This window comes from Fringilla coelebs (assembly GCF_963513975.1).
Source record: "Fringilla coelebs genome assembly, chromosome: 7".
Taxonomy (NCBI): Eukaryota; Metazoa; Chordata; class Aves; order Passeriformes; family Fringillidae; genus Fringilla; species Fringilla coelebs.
This window is the reverse complement of record NC_140035.1, coordinates 12,295,365-12,313,575: the sequence shown is the minus strand read 5'-3', so window position 1 is coordinate 12,313,575 and position 18,211 is coordinate 12,295,365. Positions and strand designations below refer to the sequence as shown.

The 18,211-nt window shown below is 35.7% G+C and overlaps 1 protein-coding gene across 2 annotated transcripts in view; it reads left to right on the top strand.

Annotated features, from left to right (window-relative positions):
- Window positions 1-18,174, top strand: part of PTPN4 (protein tyrosine phosphatase non-receptor type 4) — a 108,866-nt gene extending 90,692 nt beyond the window's left edge. Inside the window, exons 20-27 of one of the 2 annotated variants that reach the window (XM_084209662.1) lie at window positions 78-244; window positions 1,705-1,795; window positions 1,881-1,942; window positions 2,702-2,848; window positions 5,047-5,175; window positions 6,602-6,750; window positions 9,728-9,863; window positions 11,708-18,174. In XM_084209662.1, coding sequence (XP_084065788.1) covers window positions 78-244; window positions 1,705-1,795; window positions 1,881-1,942; window positions 2,702-2,848; window positions 5,047-5,175; window positions 6,602-6,750; window positions 9,728-9,863; window positions 11,708-11,794 — 968 coding nt within the window. In that variant the 3' untranslated portion in view covers window positions 11,795-18,174. Of the gene's footprint in view, window positions 1-77; window positions 245-1,704; window positions 1,796-1,880; window positions 1,943-2,701; window positions 2,849-4,304; window positions 4,448-5,046; window positions 5,176-6,601; window positions 6,751-9,727; window positions 9,864-11,707 lie in introns of those variants that run through there. The other variant, XR_014616323.1, reaches the window with a different exon arrangement.
- The last annotated feature ends 37 nt before the right edge of the window (window positions 18,175-18,211 follow it).

Genomic DNA, 18,211 nt, shown 5'->3' with positions numbered 1-18,211 from the left:
CTATTTTAAATAAATGACTTACAGCTAACTTTAGTCAAACAGCATCTTCAGAGCATTCATACCTTTTCTTGTTCTAGCTGTCTACGATGTTGTGGAAGAGAAGCTGGAGAGTGAGCCTGATTTTCAGTACATCCCTGAGAAATCTCCACTTGATGGTGTCCATCAAGATGATAATGCTCTGAGGGAGTCCATGATTCAGTTAGCAGAGGGGCTAATCACTGGAACTGTCCTGGCTCAGTTTGATGTGAGTACCAGATCGTCTGGAGCTGGGGGCAAGTTCCACGTCTTTTGGGATAGCAAAATTATTTTAAACAAAGCAGATTACAGTTAAATTTCAGTACAGTCAGCATCCTTTAAGAAAACGATTGCCTTACACTCTCAAAAGAAAAAGAGCCAAGGGAAAAAAATCAATCCTGTATTCTATGTGCAAATTAAGAATACCTAATCCTGGGTTTTAGTTTTATAAATAGTTTTATTGATTACTTAGACTTCTTGTGGTTATCAGGGACATGCTAATGAAATACTTAATAAAGATGAAGGCTGAAGAATGTCTACCAAAATGTGTTCTGTACTCAGGCCTTCATTCCATACCTAAGTTGCTGTAGAAACTGAATGACACTGAGCTGTTCACATTCTATAGGCATTCTTGATGAGGGAAGGTAAAATAGCCAATGGAAAATGCTGCCCTAATGTTAAAGGCTAATGTAACTGTGTTTTTTATAAATAGTTGATTTTTATTGACATATTTCAGAACAGTAGTGCATTTTCTTTGGGGCATTAAGCTGCTGATAGCCACGTGCTTTCTTCAGCTCTGACTTGTGCCTTGGTGATACCCCTCTTAAATGTATGAGATCAAGTGGCTTAAAGCAGGAAACAGTAGGTTTGTAAAACACAGCAGTGCAAATTCTGTGATTTCCTCACCAAATGGAGACCTAGCATTGTATTTTTCAACATATATCTATAAAATGCATTTTATATACTATTCTTTAAGAACTTCGGTAAGATTTCCTTTTATATTTAGAAAGAGCAGATTTTTTTTCTAAGTTATTTAAAATTCTGCTTTAATATAAGTTTTATTCTCCCTAGCAGGTTCAATGTTGTAAAAGTTTTTTAAACTGCTTTTTTGGAATCTGGATCGTTTCACTGATATTATTTGTAGCACAAGGGTTGTGGCAATGCATGACTAAAGCATGAAAGGGAAGGAACCTCTCAAAGGCAATTTTGTGCAGGAAAAGTGCAAGGTAACCAGGATTTGCTCTACAGTTATTTGAATACAGAAGGACGTCTGGGGAAAAAACCAAAAATTCTAACCGAAAGAAGTGCAATGTGGGTAGATGCCTATGCACAACATAATCTGCTTGCCCCAAATGACCAAGTGGGATGTCAGTATCAGTGAATTCATTTACCACTATACAATACTACTTTTTCTCTGGATCAGTGTTCTAGTGGAAGCTTAAAATTTCAATGTTCGTTTTCTTTAAAAAAATTTTGGCTACATCTTGGTCATTTTCAGTGATTCCGGAGCATAACTAAATTTATAGTGCTTTATTTTTAAAAGTATATTCCTGTTTGTTGAAGCTACTGTTGCTCCATAGTTTCTGTTCTAAAAAGCACCTCTTTTTAGAACAAATTCTATTTAGGCAAATAATATAATAATGAGACTATTGCATCTATTATGTTCTGACCATCAGCTTTGTCTTTTAGCAATTGTATAGGAAAAAGCCTGGAATGACAATGTCTTGTGCCAGATTACCTCAAAACATTTCCAAAAATAGATACAGAGACATTTCGCCTTGTAAGTATTGCTATGTCTCGATGTGCTCTGAAAGTATTTTTCTGCGGTTACTAAATAAGTAACATCTTTCTAAAATTATTTTCAGATGATGCTACACGGGTTATTTTAAAAAGTAATGAAGATTACATCAATGCAAATTATATAAATGTGAGTAGTATTTCTCAGAAGTGCTTCTGACATTAGGTAATTCTACCGTTTTTCGATGAAAAAATTGATTTAAAAAATGGTTTTTTAAATAAATCTTGTTCAGGCTAGAATGGCTCCTAAGCCTCTAGTCAGGTAATTTGAAATTTCCTGTAGATATATTTCCTTCCTAATGTTTTGTGGCATATCTTTTCCGAAATGTTAAAGTTAAAGTCTGTATTTAATGTGAAAAATTGCAAACTGAACCCAGCCCTCTCCACAGCAATTAATTCTTCTTTTCTGATTACTTTTCTGACAGTTGTGTTCAACAATAGTAAAGTTTAATTTGGCATCAATTTCTTTTGCTTCTTATTTTTTTCATTGTTAGTAACAGAAAAATTACAGCTACTTACTTTAATGAAAAAAAATCCCAGATATTAAATTCTGAGATCTGTGTTTTAAAAGCTAGTGTCAAAAACCCACAGAGCAAGAAATATTTGCACCTGAATTATTTGCCAACTGCTCTGTCATTTCTTTTTTTACCCATTAATCTTCATAATGGCAACTACATGACTGTCATTTGATATGTAAAGTATATTTGAATCTTTGTAGTAATTTTGCATGTGAAACCCTTAAAAAATTTTATCTGTGCCAATTTGCTAGCCTTTAAGAAATAGAATTAATGTAAGGGATGCTTTTTAAAAAATTAGTTACTAAACTGTAAATGTCTGATGCCTGACTTTCATTTGCTATATAATTGAAATAATGACTTTCTTCTTTTAGATGGAAATCCCTTCTTCCACAATAATAAACCAGTACATTGCTTGCCAAGGTCCATTACCGAACACTTGTCCTGATTTTTGGCAGATGACTTGGGAGCAAGGCTCTTCCATGGTTGTGATGTTAACTACTCAAGTAGAACGGGGCAGAGTAAGTAAAATATTTCCTTAAATGCCACTTCCATAGTCTTCTAAAAAACTGTTAGTGATTAACCTTTAAAAGATTAGAGGAATATATTGTGATGGCCTATAATATGTCAAGTAGGGAAGTTGTTTTAAACTAGAAAATTGTATGTAGAGTAGATATAAGGAAGAAATTTTTACAATGTGGATGGTGAAATACTGGAACAAGTTGCCCAGAGGTGGTCAATGTCCATCTCTGGAAACACTGAAGATCATGTTGGATGGAGCTCAGAGCAACTCAGTCTAGTTGGAGAGATCCCTGCTCATTGCAGGGGGCTGGACTGGATGGTCTTTAAAGGTCCATTCCAACCAGAACTGTTCTATCATTCTGTAATTGTTTTCCATAAGAGCAGTGCATTATTAGTTCTTTTGCAATGATGAGTCTTGGATTTTAAACCTTCTGGTGTTGTTAATGCAGCCAATTGTTCAGTCCTGAAATGCACTTAACTCTTCACGTGTTTCCTCAAATACTTTCAGTCTGCTCTGTTTGATTCCTTATTGTAAAGTAAAAAGCATCTAGAATTTAGCTTCATAGAACTTTTATTCTCTAAACTTCAAATTTTTAAGTCAGCCTAATACAGCTTTGTAGGGCTATATCACATGCCTGGATGGCTGTCTTATCAAGGATTTCCTTAAAACTTGAACTCTAAAATTTCCCATAAAATGTTATTCTGTTATAAAGATTTGTTTAATTGTGTGAAATAATCATTGCCTTAAATTTGTTTATAAAATGTGTTAAAATAGAATACTAGTAATAGAGTAATTAAGAGTTAAAATTAGTAAAAATAATTGTGTATGGTGCTATAAAAGGCCTCAGGTGTATTTTTTGGCTTGTTTGGTTTTGGTTTAAGCTGTAGTTTTGGATTTCATGCTGTTCTATGCTTTGGAGATAGGCAAAACAATCAAGTGTGGTCATACACACAGTGTAATTCCAGAGTTACTTGGTTTAGTCTGGAACATGCACAGTAGCACTGGCTGGTTAAGTGTATGGACAGAAATGACTCTCTACAATAAGAGTGTAGTGGAATTCCTCCATATCAGGATTTCTTTTGAAGATGGATTTATAGTGGATTGTGGCTGTTCTGACCAACTTGGACTGTAGTTCTGCTGCCTGTATATATTCTAACTTTTTAACAAGCATATACTTGCTGTGAGGTCAGGACTCTAAATAGAATTAAAATAATTGAAGGGAAGTTGCAGTGGTTTTAAACCATTTTTCAGTGACTCAGTGTTTGCACGATGCTGCCTCCTCCCAAATAAACATGATTAGAGGGAATTTCAGTACAAGTGCTCTTTTACTTTGAGTTTTCTTTGCAGATCTGCTAAGAACAGACTTGCAATAGCAGTTCTCTGAGGTTCCCCCACCCCTTCAATAATGATATTTGTGGAGTTCTTTGGAGAGCTGCTTAATAATGAAATAAAAGGCCTTATCTGTCTTATACCCATAGGCAGACTCCCTGCTCTAAAGCTGATCATGAGGCTTCTGACATCACTATCCCACTGCATGCCGGGATGTCTCAGTGGAGCAGGAAGTCTGCAAATCTGGCTGCTCTTAAAGATTCGCCAGGTGGGTTGGAAATGCAAAAGTACACTTGAGCTGAAATGACCTCTGTAATTAGGCATTCAAACCATATTTCAGAAAATCATAGTGTTTGAAGTTTTCACTCACATTTGAGGGCTTGATTGGGAGTCCACCATCTTCATCCCCTTATTTTCTGCATTAGCTTAGCAACTTTTTTGTTGCATATTTCCTGGTTTTTTTTGTTCGTTCTTTTCCCATATGAATGTACTTTGAGAAGATCAGATCAGGATTTTGGAGATCAGAAATATTTATAAAGCAGCATCTTTGTCAGTCAAGTGTTAAGATGGAATATTTATAGATAAAGTCTTAAAAAAATTGTAATGGAAGTTAAAGGCATCCATCTTCAGTTAAACTAACTGCAAGAGCTGGTGCTTGTGTCCTTTTGGAAAGAGAAACAGGTAATCTTTATGATAACTTATTTTATAAACAGTAATTAGGTAACAAAGTCTATTTGGTAAGTAATTAAATAGTGTTTACAAAATGATCAAAATAATCTGTAACAAATAAAGGTATAAAAATTAGAGAAAATGAAAATTATACTCTGAATTTAAACACAGGCATCTTTAAAAATGTGTTGACCTTAGGTTAAATGCCATCAGTACTGGCCAGAGCCATCAGGAAGCTCATCATATGGGAATTTTCAGATTACGTGCCATTCAGAAGAAGGAAATCCTGCTTATGTCTTTCGAGAAATGACATTGACTAATCTGGAGGTAAAATCTTTATATATTTTCATGTATTAATCTGCAGAATCCTTGGATACTACCCATAACATACATAGATTTTCTTTTCATCTTGGTAGCATATCCATGTAAATTGAACTGTTTATTTCTAGAATCCTCTAGAAAACTAACTGTTATGTACTTCCCTAGGAGAAATTCTGTCAATAAAATGATAACAAACTTTTCATAAGTGAAAATATCACTGAGATTAATTTTTCTTAATCATATAAATTTGATCACATGAAGGATGTGTTATTTATCCTAAAAGTTTTTATTGGTGTATTTCATAACCTGGCCAAAGAAGAAGAGTAATAAAAGAAGTTGAGAAAATTGTTATTCCCTTGATGGTTTCAGAACATGAGACGTTAGAGGTGTTTCATCATCACACTGATGATGAAAAATCTTTGTAGAGGCTAATAGTTCTTAATAATTCCATCTTCAACAATATGTGCAAGAAAATGGAAGATAAATCCTGCTGAAAGATGAATCTGGAGTGGTGACTACATGTAAACAAGGATCTTTTTGAACATGCATTGCATGATTTTCAGGGCACGTGTAGTTTTCAGAGCCTCACCAGCCAGCATTTCAATGTCAGAAATGTTTGGAAATGAGTATCTGGAATTTAGTTCACTTAGTTATTTCTCGCTGCTTGAGTTACCGGTTGAGAAGCCAGTTTTATAGAACTGCCTTTTAGTCAATTTGCAGTTAAAATTCCTGCCCATGTCCTGTTGGGACAATTGCTTATCTGCTATCAGCCGTGGAATCTCTGTAAATGATCCAGTGCCTAAAGGCTATTTAAAGTGCAGTAGGCTCCTCTTCTTTTGAAATTCGACTCTGGTGGCCCGGGCTGTCCCCTCCCCTAACCAGAGGCCGATTGATTATATTTGTGATACCAGAGCAAGGGAGGGGAGGGAGTGGAAAACAAAGTCATTGTGCCTTGTAGGTGTAGGAGGGTTAGATCAAGCCAAAACACTGCTGCTGTTCATACAGGGTCTGAAGGAATCTCCCCTCCCTGCCCCACTTCTGTCATTTGATCTTGTAAGATGCTATCTTGTTTTGTTAAATTTGGTTTGCTAGGAATATGACCACCTTCTTGTATATCTAGTGTTCAGTTAAATTGCTGGTATCCTTGACTGCTTTGCTATTATGTGCTCTGTAATTTTTTCCACCTGTTGAAGATATAAGAATTTGTGGATTTCCTTTCTTACTTTTAAGCAAAAAAACCCAGAAAAAGTAATTGTAAAATCCAGGATGACTGATGGTTAGTGCTAACAAAGCACTGCTAGTTGCCTGAAGCCACTTTGATTATGGGTACAAGTTGCTATAAATGTACTATTGATTTTTTTATTATTATTTTGGTGCGCTTTTTTTAATGGGACTTGAATTACCCTTGATTAAATTTCATGTTTCTGATTAGAAAGAGGAAAGCCGGCAGCTAACCCAAATCCAGTACATCGCATGGCCTGATCATGGGGTTCCTGATGATTCCAGCGATTTCCTCGATTTCGTGTGTCTTGTGCGAAAGAAGAGGGCTGGCAGAGAAGAACCTGTTGTTGTTCACTGCAGGTATCACATTTTTTTCCAATTTTATTAAATCATCAAAGTGAACTTTTTATCATCAAATAGCAGTTCTGTGCTTTGTTCTTGAAATAAATATTTAATAGTGTCTGGGGATGACAGGAAAACTCAACATTGAAATAAAACAAATTTAATGTGGTAATCACATTTCAATAAGCAAGATTTTGAATAGCAACATGTGTTGATCTGTTCAGGCATTTTGCTGGGATGTTTTGTTTTGTTTGCAACTTAAATGCTTGTGGTAACAATCTACATAATAATTCCTCTTCTACAAAGCTCTAGAGTAGATGTGTAAATGATCCATAGTGGAAAAATGAGGGTGGTTTATTAAAAGATCAGTTAAAAGACATTTTCTCTCAAGTCTGGAGTCTTAGGCTATGTGGTATTTTGATACTTACATTAAGATGAGACATTTTCTCAACTATTTACTTTTGTCACGAGTTAAAATAACTGTTGTTTAGATCTCTACATACACATGAAATGTAATTTTTCTTTTCCTTGTGCAATACTTTGTTATAGCATTCTCCATTCCTTTAGTGAATTTCAATACCTTAATCATTTTAAAATACTTGGTTAGCAAACTAGAAAAATACCAGTTGTTTTCAAATGAACATGTGGTATCACAGTTCTTGGGGAACAGTTCTGTGAATATTTGACCTCTCGATTCTGATTACTCCCCAAAGAGTCAGAGTTCCTGAGTCAGGCATATATCATTCTTTTCAGAGAGAAGCTGAGAAGTGTAAGGGATAAAAAAAATTTAAAGACTACAAGTAAACTAGACATTTATTGAAGGAGATGAAAGAAAAAGAAAAGTACACTTTGTGTATCAAAAATTGTATTTCATTAGTTCTGCTCTTAAGTTCTGTTTTATGCAGGTCAGGGTGAATCTTACTAACTAGGGAAACTAGTACCAGAATGCCACTGTCTTAATTGGTACTGCTTCTCAACTTCCATTATTGATATACTTCTGGTTAATATGGTTATGAAAAGATGGTGAAAAAGGCAGCCAAATACACCCTCCATGATATAAACAGTGCAGAAACACTGGAACAACAACATTGGAGAGTAGGAGTAGTTTCATTCATCTCAAGGAGGCACCAGTTCAGCTCCAAACTGATAATTTCGATGTGTAATTGAAGCTTTATGAAAAATTTATGTTTCACAGAAGAAAAGAGATGGATTATCACAGTTGAACATAATTTACTTAATTGGCCCAACTTGGTGGCTGTTGGGAAGTATACCCAAATTCCAGCAGGGAGTCAAGCAGAAGGAGCCCAGGTGTTCCTCCATATGGTGAATGTACTCTATTTTTAACATCTCTTCAGTATAATAGGACTGGGCATTAGTGCAACAATATTTGTTTTGTTGGACTAAGCCACCAACTTTAGTGTGAGAAATCCAAGTAGCTAATAGAAAGTTATTTTATTTTGTACAATAATAATAGTTTAAAAACAAACTAGTCCAAACCCACAGAGATTATAAAGCAACCAAGACCTTAAGGAGTTGGAAAAGTTTTTGTTATATTGAGCTGCATAAACCACTAGCTTCTCATGTTGTGTCATGTGGTTATTTTTATTTTTACACGGTCTTACTAGTTTTGTTGAACAGTTTCTAATTCTTCTTCTAACTGAGATAGGAACTACCCATCCTGTCTATGCCCTTCATGATTTTCATGTCCTATCTCAGTCTTCTACTCTGTCAGTCAGTCCTTGCCTACCTTGTGTTTGTCATAGGGAAATTACCACATTTTCCATCACTGTTGCCCTCTGAATCTTTTAAAATTGTAAAATGAGTCATTAGGTTCTTTGACAGTTACTGTTTGTTTGTGCTTGGATTTGACAAAGCATTCTGTATTTAAGTTCTATACATATAAATTCTATACATATAAATATTACTGAATCATTTTATATAATCAGCACATGTACATCTTGTCTTAAAATTCTTATGACATCACTGAAATATAGAGTAGCTTTAATGCCACCTTCTGGACAAAGATTTAAATAGTAGTTTAGCCAGACTTAACTTGCAGTAACTCTTTAAAATCAGAACAAGTGACTTTCAAATGTTGATATTAATCACTTTTGATCCAAATACTTTGATTTGTATGAGTTAGGATAATGCTGGCATTTCAAAATATGTATTTATTCCTATATTCCAGTATGGGAAAACATTTGTTGTCCATTTCAAAAGTGCAACATTGATTGAAAGATTTGAAACTGTTCATTGAATTCAAGGTTAAATATTCAGTCTTAAAGGCTTGCCACTTCTGGAAGAGCATATGTGTACATAAAACAAAGTAGATGAGTCTTTAGACTTGTTATATTTTTAAGGAAAAAATGTTTGTCTGTAAGCTCTCTTGATAATTTTTCCGTTCTGAGATGTGTATGTTATGGTACTTCCTTGTCTTGAAAGGGATTGCTATCATGTATTCCTTTCAATAACAAGAAAACAATCCTTATTGTCACCTTACAGAAGTTTCTAGTAACTGTTCTTTTACTTACTTGGGATAGGAAGGTATGCATTGCTTGAAGGACATGAATATGAATTTATTGGGCCAACATTCCAGAAATCATCATATCAGCAGTGGTCCAACTGACACAATGTGTCCAGCATGCGCTCGTGTTTTGTTATCCTCTAGATATTACTGTGTTTTGTTACTCTAGATGTTAGTGTGGTTGGTAATGGGATCTTACCAGACATCTCTGTCAGTTCTGCTCAGGGAATGGCTGGGTGAGGCAGTTCCCCCTCCAAGGAGTGGCAGTTCTGTGCTGATGGGTTTTGCTCTGTTCAGGCAGGACAGAGGCTGCTTCCAGACACAGACACAACCAGTCCTATCCCTGCCCCAGCAGTATGGGAGTCAAAATGGTCAACCCTGAGAATGCAGGAGAAGGAAGGTCTTTAAGTATGAGATGTACTCCAGACACTTGATTTCATTTTCCACTTTGTGTTTTTGTTGCTGTTCCAGTGCTGGGATTGGCCGGACAGGAGTTTTGATCACGATGGAGACAGCGATGTGTCTCATCGAGTGCAATCAGCCTGTTTACCCTCTAGATATTGTAAGAACCATGAGAGATCAAAGAGCCATGATGATCCAAACACCTGTGAGTATCATCCCTGCTGTTCTGGGCTGCTGAACAATAATTTCCTATGATCCAGTCATACTGTTGATCATAATGTGGAGATCACCTTTACCCAGTGTAGCTGTGGCCTTGGCTCCAGGCAAAAATAAATTCTTAAGGCTATTGGAAAGGAGCAATTATTTATATTTCTACAGAGAAAACTTGAAAAAAAAGCAGTAGCTGTTTCAGAGATACCTGGCAAATAATGACAAAAAGAAATTTTGAGCACTGTAAAAATCACTCAGAGAAGAAAGCAGGAGCCTAATTCTAGGTGTTAAGAATCAAAGTAGTATAAAAGAGAAAGCATCTCGAAGGAGAAAAGGCACTAGATCCAGTATGAAATCACAATTACTTGAAGGTAGTTACTGTAGTAATTTTCATGTCCCTGCTGCTGTTCTCTAATAAAATTTGAATAAAACTTTTTTGTTCTTCAGAGAGTATTAAGGCTGAAAAAAAGTATGTATGTGTCTCCATTTCTAGTTCATCAGTCATTCAGTGTTGCTGAATTCATGTTCCAGTACTCATGTTTCACTAAAAAGTTGTTGTATTCAGGTAGCACAGGAAGGATGAGAAAGGTGATGATACATGAAAAATAGCAAAGGTTGGCTCTTGCTGTTTGTGACAGTTTTTCAGGATGGATAACTGTCTCTCTAACATATGTAGAGGGGGAGAAAGTGTTATTAGTGAAGGTAGGAGTTGCAGTGGTGAGGGTTCTAACTGCATTTTTTCACAGTATGTGCTCAATATAATCTGGTCTCCTCATTTTTCTTAGAAAACAAAAAATTTAAGATTCAGTGAAAAGCAGGTGTTTAGTGCATCGGAGGGAGAAGGTCTAATAAAGGAGTTTGGGGTTTTTTTAAGGTTTCATGACCGTCGGCCGAAGTTCCCGTTCCTCCTTGGGCAGCCGCAGCTGCGCCCGCGTGTGCCGCGGGGTTCGCTCGCTGTCCGCGGGGGGGCGCTGTGCGCGGCCAGCTCAGCCGCCCTCGGGGCGCGCTGGGGACAAACGCAGATTTACCCCAAAGGAGAGAAATGAACTGTTTCATTTAGCAAATAAAGGCTCCAGTGCTAGGTGTGTTCATATGTTAATCTCTCACTAACTGCTGCACAGAGAGGGCTGTTCCACAACACTGACAGTGCAGGTGTGCTGGAGTTCTAACCTGGAGTCTATACTCATTGTGCAGGACGCAGTGTGAGTTGTGGCACTTTGCATTTATTTTGGTTTGTTTTCCTTATATTCTAATTTGATTACTGTCGGGTCTTTTAACTATTATTTGAATAAAACAAACTGTTAGTCACCGCTGTGTATGCAGGTGCTAGACTTCAATTCCTTGAAGAGTTAAGACATTATATAATGTTAAGAAACAGGAGATTTGGGTTTTTAAAACATGAAACATTTCTTTTAAATCAGATTCTGACAGGGAGGTGCCAGTAACATGCCTGAGTTAATGTAAGTATGAAAAAGTGCTTTGAAACTATGGCTTCTAAATCCAAGGGCATGGAAACCTCAGGTCAGTGAAATTTCAGCAAGGAAATAAAGAGCAGAAAATTGCTAAATCGGTGATGTTGTAATAATAATACTGGGGTTTTGGGTAATGACCCTCAGTATGTATTTCAAAGTGCCATTTATCCTATTCTTCTGTTGAGAAACAAAATGCTCTCTCATCTTAAGTTCCTTTTGTATTATGTTTCCTAAACTAACTTTGAAACACAGATTCTTGGCCTGTCAAGAGAATGGGGTGGGGAAATCATAGAGGCCTTTTCTGTTTCCAAATGACATTTTTCAATTGCATATCTTTTCAATTTACTGAATCTACTTTCCTTTTCAGAGTCAGTACAGATTTGTATGTGAAGCTATTTTGAAGGTGTATGAAGAAGGATTTATTAAACCTTTACAAGCATCACTGCATAAGTAAAGAGCAAAAAACCTATGATATCAATTGAGGAATCCTGTCCTCTATAATGAACTGGCAACATTCTTTGTGCCATAATACTGCTTGCAGGAAATGATAGTGAAGTACAGCAAAGAATTGACAAAGGACTTTGAAAACTTCAGCACTGTTGCACTTTACGTTGAAACAAAATCAGTCTCGGAAACTCTCCTAACCTTCATCTGTTTGAAGACTTTATTTTCATGATTTGCTCCGAACAAACCATGGACTGAAAGAACTGATTGTGTTCAGGGTAATCGACGATATTTCATTGTAGTGCCATATACTGCGCTTCTGGTTGAATTGCTACAAACAAGGCTTGGAATTATTTCACTCTGTTCTACACCCATGTCTCTTAAAATGAAAAACAAATGAAAAAATACACTAAGCCATGATCTTTTTCCAGTGCTAGGTTTATTTACTATGTACAGACTCTCACAGTTTTGTTTTTTACAACATTAGCAATATTGCCAATACTAGATAGATACACACTGCCTACTGATGCAGCACACTTTGTCCTACACCCTCACTAGAGACCAGCTGGTTGTTAGAGGAGAGCTGGCATCTGTTAACCCAGCAGTAGCTGCATAATGCCCACTTACCAGCATCTTGTACAAAATAATAACAATAAAAATTTAAAAAAACCAACACATAAATAAACAGCATTTCTTTGGCACAGCTTGTGTGTCATACACTGGTGTATTCTGATTTGTGTGACTTCAGATTATGTGATGGGAACTAGTGCATGCATTATGTCTTAACCCCTTAAGTGCCTTGAGACTTACAGCATACATCCAGTGAAAGGCACTCATGATTCCATGGGGGTGGTATTGTCCTGTCATATTTATCTTAATGGGTTCAAATTTTTTAAATGGCCCTTGGTGCTTGGAATATGTTACCACAAGGGGTCATGGAAATACCATTCCCTCTTTCGTTATACAAGTACCTGTGTGCTATTCTCTGTAGCAAAAGCACCTCTGCCAACTTAATGAATGAGCATTGTATGCTGCTGTGCTGTAATTATATCAAAAATCTGACACATTCCTTCATTCCTTCCAACTAGTAACTTACTAGCATCTTACTGCAAAATGCTGGTAGGTCATTAGAAGCTGATACCTTGTTTTATCCTTTTATTGAGAATAGCTGTTTTACTTGATTAGACATAACTCTTTAATAGCACTGATAATTAAGTTGAACTTACAATCAGATGAAACTTAATTCCATTACCTTCTATCTAACTTGTTAAGTCATCATAGTTGATTTCAAGCCATGTTCGTACCGCTCTGCCTTTTATATTGTTTTCTTTTCTTTGTTTGGAGGGGAGAAGGCAGGAGAACACTATGAAGTTATCCCAGAACTTAATTTCAATTTCATAATGACCCCAGTCGCCTTCTGTTATGCTTGTGCAAAATTATTCCAGTTGGTATGGGTTGCATCTTATTTAAGTAGGTAGAAGATTTGTAAGAAATGTCTGTCTGATACAGTATCTGAGCTCATTCTAAAGATGCATAAGTGTCCCCATTTTTTAATATTTTTCTAGTATAGGAGAAACCAAGTCAGAAGCAAGGTACCCAGTGTAATATACTGTAAGAAAAAAAAAAACAGTCACTTATTTGACTGCCCTGTGACAGCATAACTTTGTGCCCTCTATTTAAAAGTTTTAATTTATTGTATTGGTTTCCTGAAAATGTTTATCCATTAAATTTTGTTGTAAGCTATATATATAGCATAGAATTAAAATGGAAAGTTCTACGCTAAATAATTTTTAACTATTGAAGAATTATATTGTATAATATACTTTGTTCTATGGACATTTGAAACAGATCAGCTCTGAACTATTAAGTGAAAAGGGATTCAGGCTACATGAAATCCTGGCTTATGACTTAGTAATGAACAAGAACTACAATGCCAAATGAAAGACAGAGTTTTAAATATTTTTAGAAAACAAAATAATATTAGGAGGGCTGTGGCCCTGTTACATATATTTCTAGATTTGATGCTGAAGTCAATGTTAACCCTCAGTGAAAAATAAATTTTACAAGAATCTCTGCATCTGAACTGAACTGAAAAAGAGTAATGTGGTAGCTTTAATCTCAGTTATATTTTAAGCCATTTGCAACAAATAAAAATTCTTTTTTATAATTCTTTAACTTCCATATGATGAGGTCATTAGCTGAGTTCCTGGCTAGTTAGAAGGTTATATTGAACTCAGCACTTAATGTCCAAAAAATAAAATAATCCATCCATCCATTATACTGAAAGAAATTTTCTTCAGAGTTAAGTTGTAAACAAAAATAGTATTTGCCCTGTTATTCTGAGGGAAATCAGAATTGGAGTTTATACAGCATTATATAGCATTGGTAAGTCACATATTTAAATATTCTTATGTAAAACTGCCATAGCAGTTCAAGTTCAAAAGTCCCATTTATACCACAATTAAGTGTGGGATATGTATTGGTCATGTATCTTTACTGTTTTGATTACAAATACAGGCAAGAATAATAGGTCTCTTCAAAATTTTCCTCTGCACTGAGTTAGTTTATTAACTCTCTGCACTGGGGAAAAAAATTGCAACAAAGTACCTATTAATTATTTGGCCATCAGCAACTCAGTGGCTTTTGGCTTCTCCAAAGCCAGGATAAAGGTAACCAAAAACTGCTTGGGAAAGAGAATAGCACTGAAGCCTTTCTGCAGCATAAATTAGTCATTTAAATTTTTCTACCTGTTGTGGTATAAATGGCCTTTAAAATATTTTTATATGGCCAAAAGAAGCAAAACTGCTTAATATTTTACTTTGGGTTATGAAGATCTGTATCATCCTTAAGAGTTTTTTAAAGAAGTTTTTGTATGTTTCATGCTGTACAAAACATGAATGTATCTTTCAGACATAATGACTTATAGACCTATATGTGATTGGTGTTATGACTGTTGGATTTTATGAATAATTATTTTCATACCATTTGATTAGGAAAAATGTAGGGTGAGTGTGGGGAAAGAGTATGTTTCTAACACTTCCATGACACAAATCCAGTTAAAGAAAAAAAAAAAAGTAGTTTTCATTGTAAATAAGAGCAATATTATGACAAATTTGTGCCAATGTAAAATGTTAAGATTTTTGTTTTTACTTTTAGATTCAGATTGAAAACTACCACTACCATCTCTTGTTGAAAATGGATTTGAAGGGGTTTTTTAGTAGAAAGACATGGGGCTCTAGTGGGGGTTTTGAGTGGTTTTTGGGAGCATTTTTTATTTTTGCTAAATATGAAATAAGATACAGGTATTGTTTAATAAACCACCTACAGACTGTCAGCCAGTCCACTTTGAGAAATACTGCATTAGATATCCCAGGTAACTGAGGGCTGAAAATTTCATTTATCCTGAATTTGGAAGCATTTGGTATTTTTAATCACTTGTAGGTCTTAAGCAGTAAAATACTGCTGTTATGCATTTTATTTGATCTATTCTCTCCCTGTTATGGTAAAGAGAACGCCTGGGGTTTTTTCTCACTAGATTTAATGCTAGCTGACATTTCTTCCACGTTTCTCTGTTAAATCTCAAAAGCTTATATGCCATATAGATAAAGCAATAACACTTCTTCTAGAATATCTGATTAGGGTCTGGCACACCATCTAGTAAAGAAAGCGTGAGAAAGCAGTTGGGACATTAAGGAACATGAGGAAGTTGTTATGGAACTTGTGTAGTTGGCAACTTTCCGTGGAGACCTTCCAAAAAGCTTCATGGTACCTGTGGAAGGGCCAAAATGCAGCAGATGTGCTGCAGTTGTGCTGCCCAGGGAAACAGGATGAAGGGAAGGTCTGGCATAAGAGATGTTGGAGCTCCAGGTATGCTGTGGAGCTGAATTATGTGATATTTTTATGCTTATGCAGTGTGTGCAGGTATGTGGGCGATGTTTGGTGGCTCAGGGAATTAGCATGAGCATGAAAAGCTCTACAGATCCACCAAGCTCTACAATTTCCAAGCAAAAGAAGGTTGTCCAGTACATATGCTGTAGTTTTGACTGCAGAGCCACTATGCAGGCAATCAGCAAGCCCCTCAGCCCTGAGGATAAGAGGAGTGATTTGGTTATGGTCCACATAAAAATTTTGCATATTTGGACTTCCACCAAGTAAAGGAATTAAGTCCTTTAATATCAATTGAAGTCTTTTTGTAGCTCACATCTCAGGTCCCCAGTTAGCTTGGTTGGATGTATTTGCCAATTTTAGTGTACCCATCTTTTGTCATGAGACTGAAAAAGTTCTTACCCATTGCTACTTCTAGTGCTAGGATCCAGTATTAAGATCTGGTAAAAACATATTCATTGATTAACTGTGGATCTTGCATGAATATGCAGGTATTTATAATTAGTGGTGATTGGGAAGCTGTTAGAAGGAGCAAATGGTTGGTTTGTTTTAGTGTAACTGTTCTGTCCAGTCTCTGTTATCCCACTGCACTTAGTCACTTGTTTGTTTAGAAGTCTGCAAAGAAGGCCAGTTTCTTATCACCAGATTTTACCTCTGTGCTTGTCACTCCCACAGGTGTCTATCTTTTCATAGGGCTTCTCCTGAGATCTCAATGGTAAAAAGGAGACATTAACAACTTTCTTAAAAATATATGCTGAAATATTCAATTTTTAAAATTTGACATTTTGATTAGCAGCCTTATTTTAAAAAGCCACTAAAATATCTGATTCTAGTCTGCTGTAGCAAGAACGATGGTTCACAGACTGGCTGGCAGCTTGTTGGTTGTGCTATTTCATATTTAGCAAGCTTACACATTTTAAAGGATAATTTTTTTTTTCAAAGTGTTTTGATGTTTGAATAGTAGCACTTTATGTCATGCTTACTACTGACTGAACTATTGGACAAAATAAATTGGGTTTGGAGAGAGATGCTTAATGGGTTTCTGTACAGAGATGATTTGGCTTACACCCTGGTACGAATGCTTTCTGTTGTTCCAACCATTTCTTGTTGATTGTTCATGTGTTTCTGAGGGATTTTCAGAAAATAGATTTTAATAAGATAATTCTATCATCTCAATTTTCCTGTCTTAATACAAATATGAAGCCTACATTTGGGAAAAAAACAAAAAAGGAAAACAAAGGTGCAAATAGAAACTTACAGGGTACTTGTAAATCTATGTGCTCTCTCTCAGCTAGCTGCAAATTAGCTATGTTTACTGTAAATGTTTCTGCTAAGCATTATTTTTAACATTAGATCAATTACCTGGAAATCAGTATTTTTTTTTTTTTACTTAACTTATTTGAATTTTGATAACTAAAGATAATGCACAACAAATTTTAAGGAAGTTGTCACCCTTTTGCACCAAGGCCAGGGGCCTGAGACATGAGTGAAAGGGTTAAACAGTTTACGTTAAGCTGTTCTGTTCTTTGACTAGAATATATCCACAAGGCCTAGATTATAAATGATCCAGTGCAATTATCTCAGTACATTGGGGCACCACAGTAACAACCCATAATAATCTTACAGGAAAATTAAGGTAAGAGAGTGAAGGTTTTATCTTATCCAGTGTATCCAGATTTGTTTTCCATTTGGTTTGCTTCATTTACCAGTGATCCCATTTTAACCAGCCAATTTGGCAGGGCTGTTTGAGTAAGGTTTGGGGTTTTTTTTCTGTAACAGGTGCTATACTATGTGTAAATACAAAGGGAAGAGTATTATTTAGTTCATCATTAACAATCAGATGGTGGCAATATTTTTGCCAGTTACTTCTGGTAATGAATCTGCATTTCCAACTGTGGATTTCAGTTGTCAAATTTCATCTCAGTTTTGTACTGCTGAATGATGGACTGCAAGTGTGGAGTAAATCATCTCAGAGTTGAACAGCTCTTGCATTGTTTAGATTAACTCTTGTGTATCTTTATTAATACTGGGGGGATGCAAAGGCTCTTCCCATAAGTAGACTTCTGCCTATAAATTTGTTTAAAAGCACATGAGGGGGAGGGAAAAAACAAACCAACAACCTAAATGCATCATCTTGGCTAAGCAGCCGGGACGGTTGATGGAAAACGATGGAAACTTGAAATTGGTCAACACTGGACAATGTGAAAATAAATGCTTTTGTCACTGCAGCTACTGTATGCTTTAAAGGGCCTTATGTATTTGTCCTCATTTTGATAAAATTAAAATTCTTGCCATTAAAATTATACACTAACTTCTACCGAAAACCAGCAGTTCCCAGGATAAATATGCTAATTAACATTTAACAAGTCTTGTTTTAGTCTTAAGTAAAATTTCATTCTATTATGTGAAAAAATGCTGTTATGCATATTTTGTGGATATATTTAATTTCAGTTGACAAATAGTTGTCTAGGTACAGACTTGAAAATATATATATAGTTTACTTGTGGATCTTAATTGTTTAATTGCAAAATAAAGATGTGCT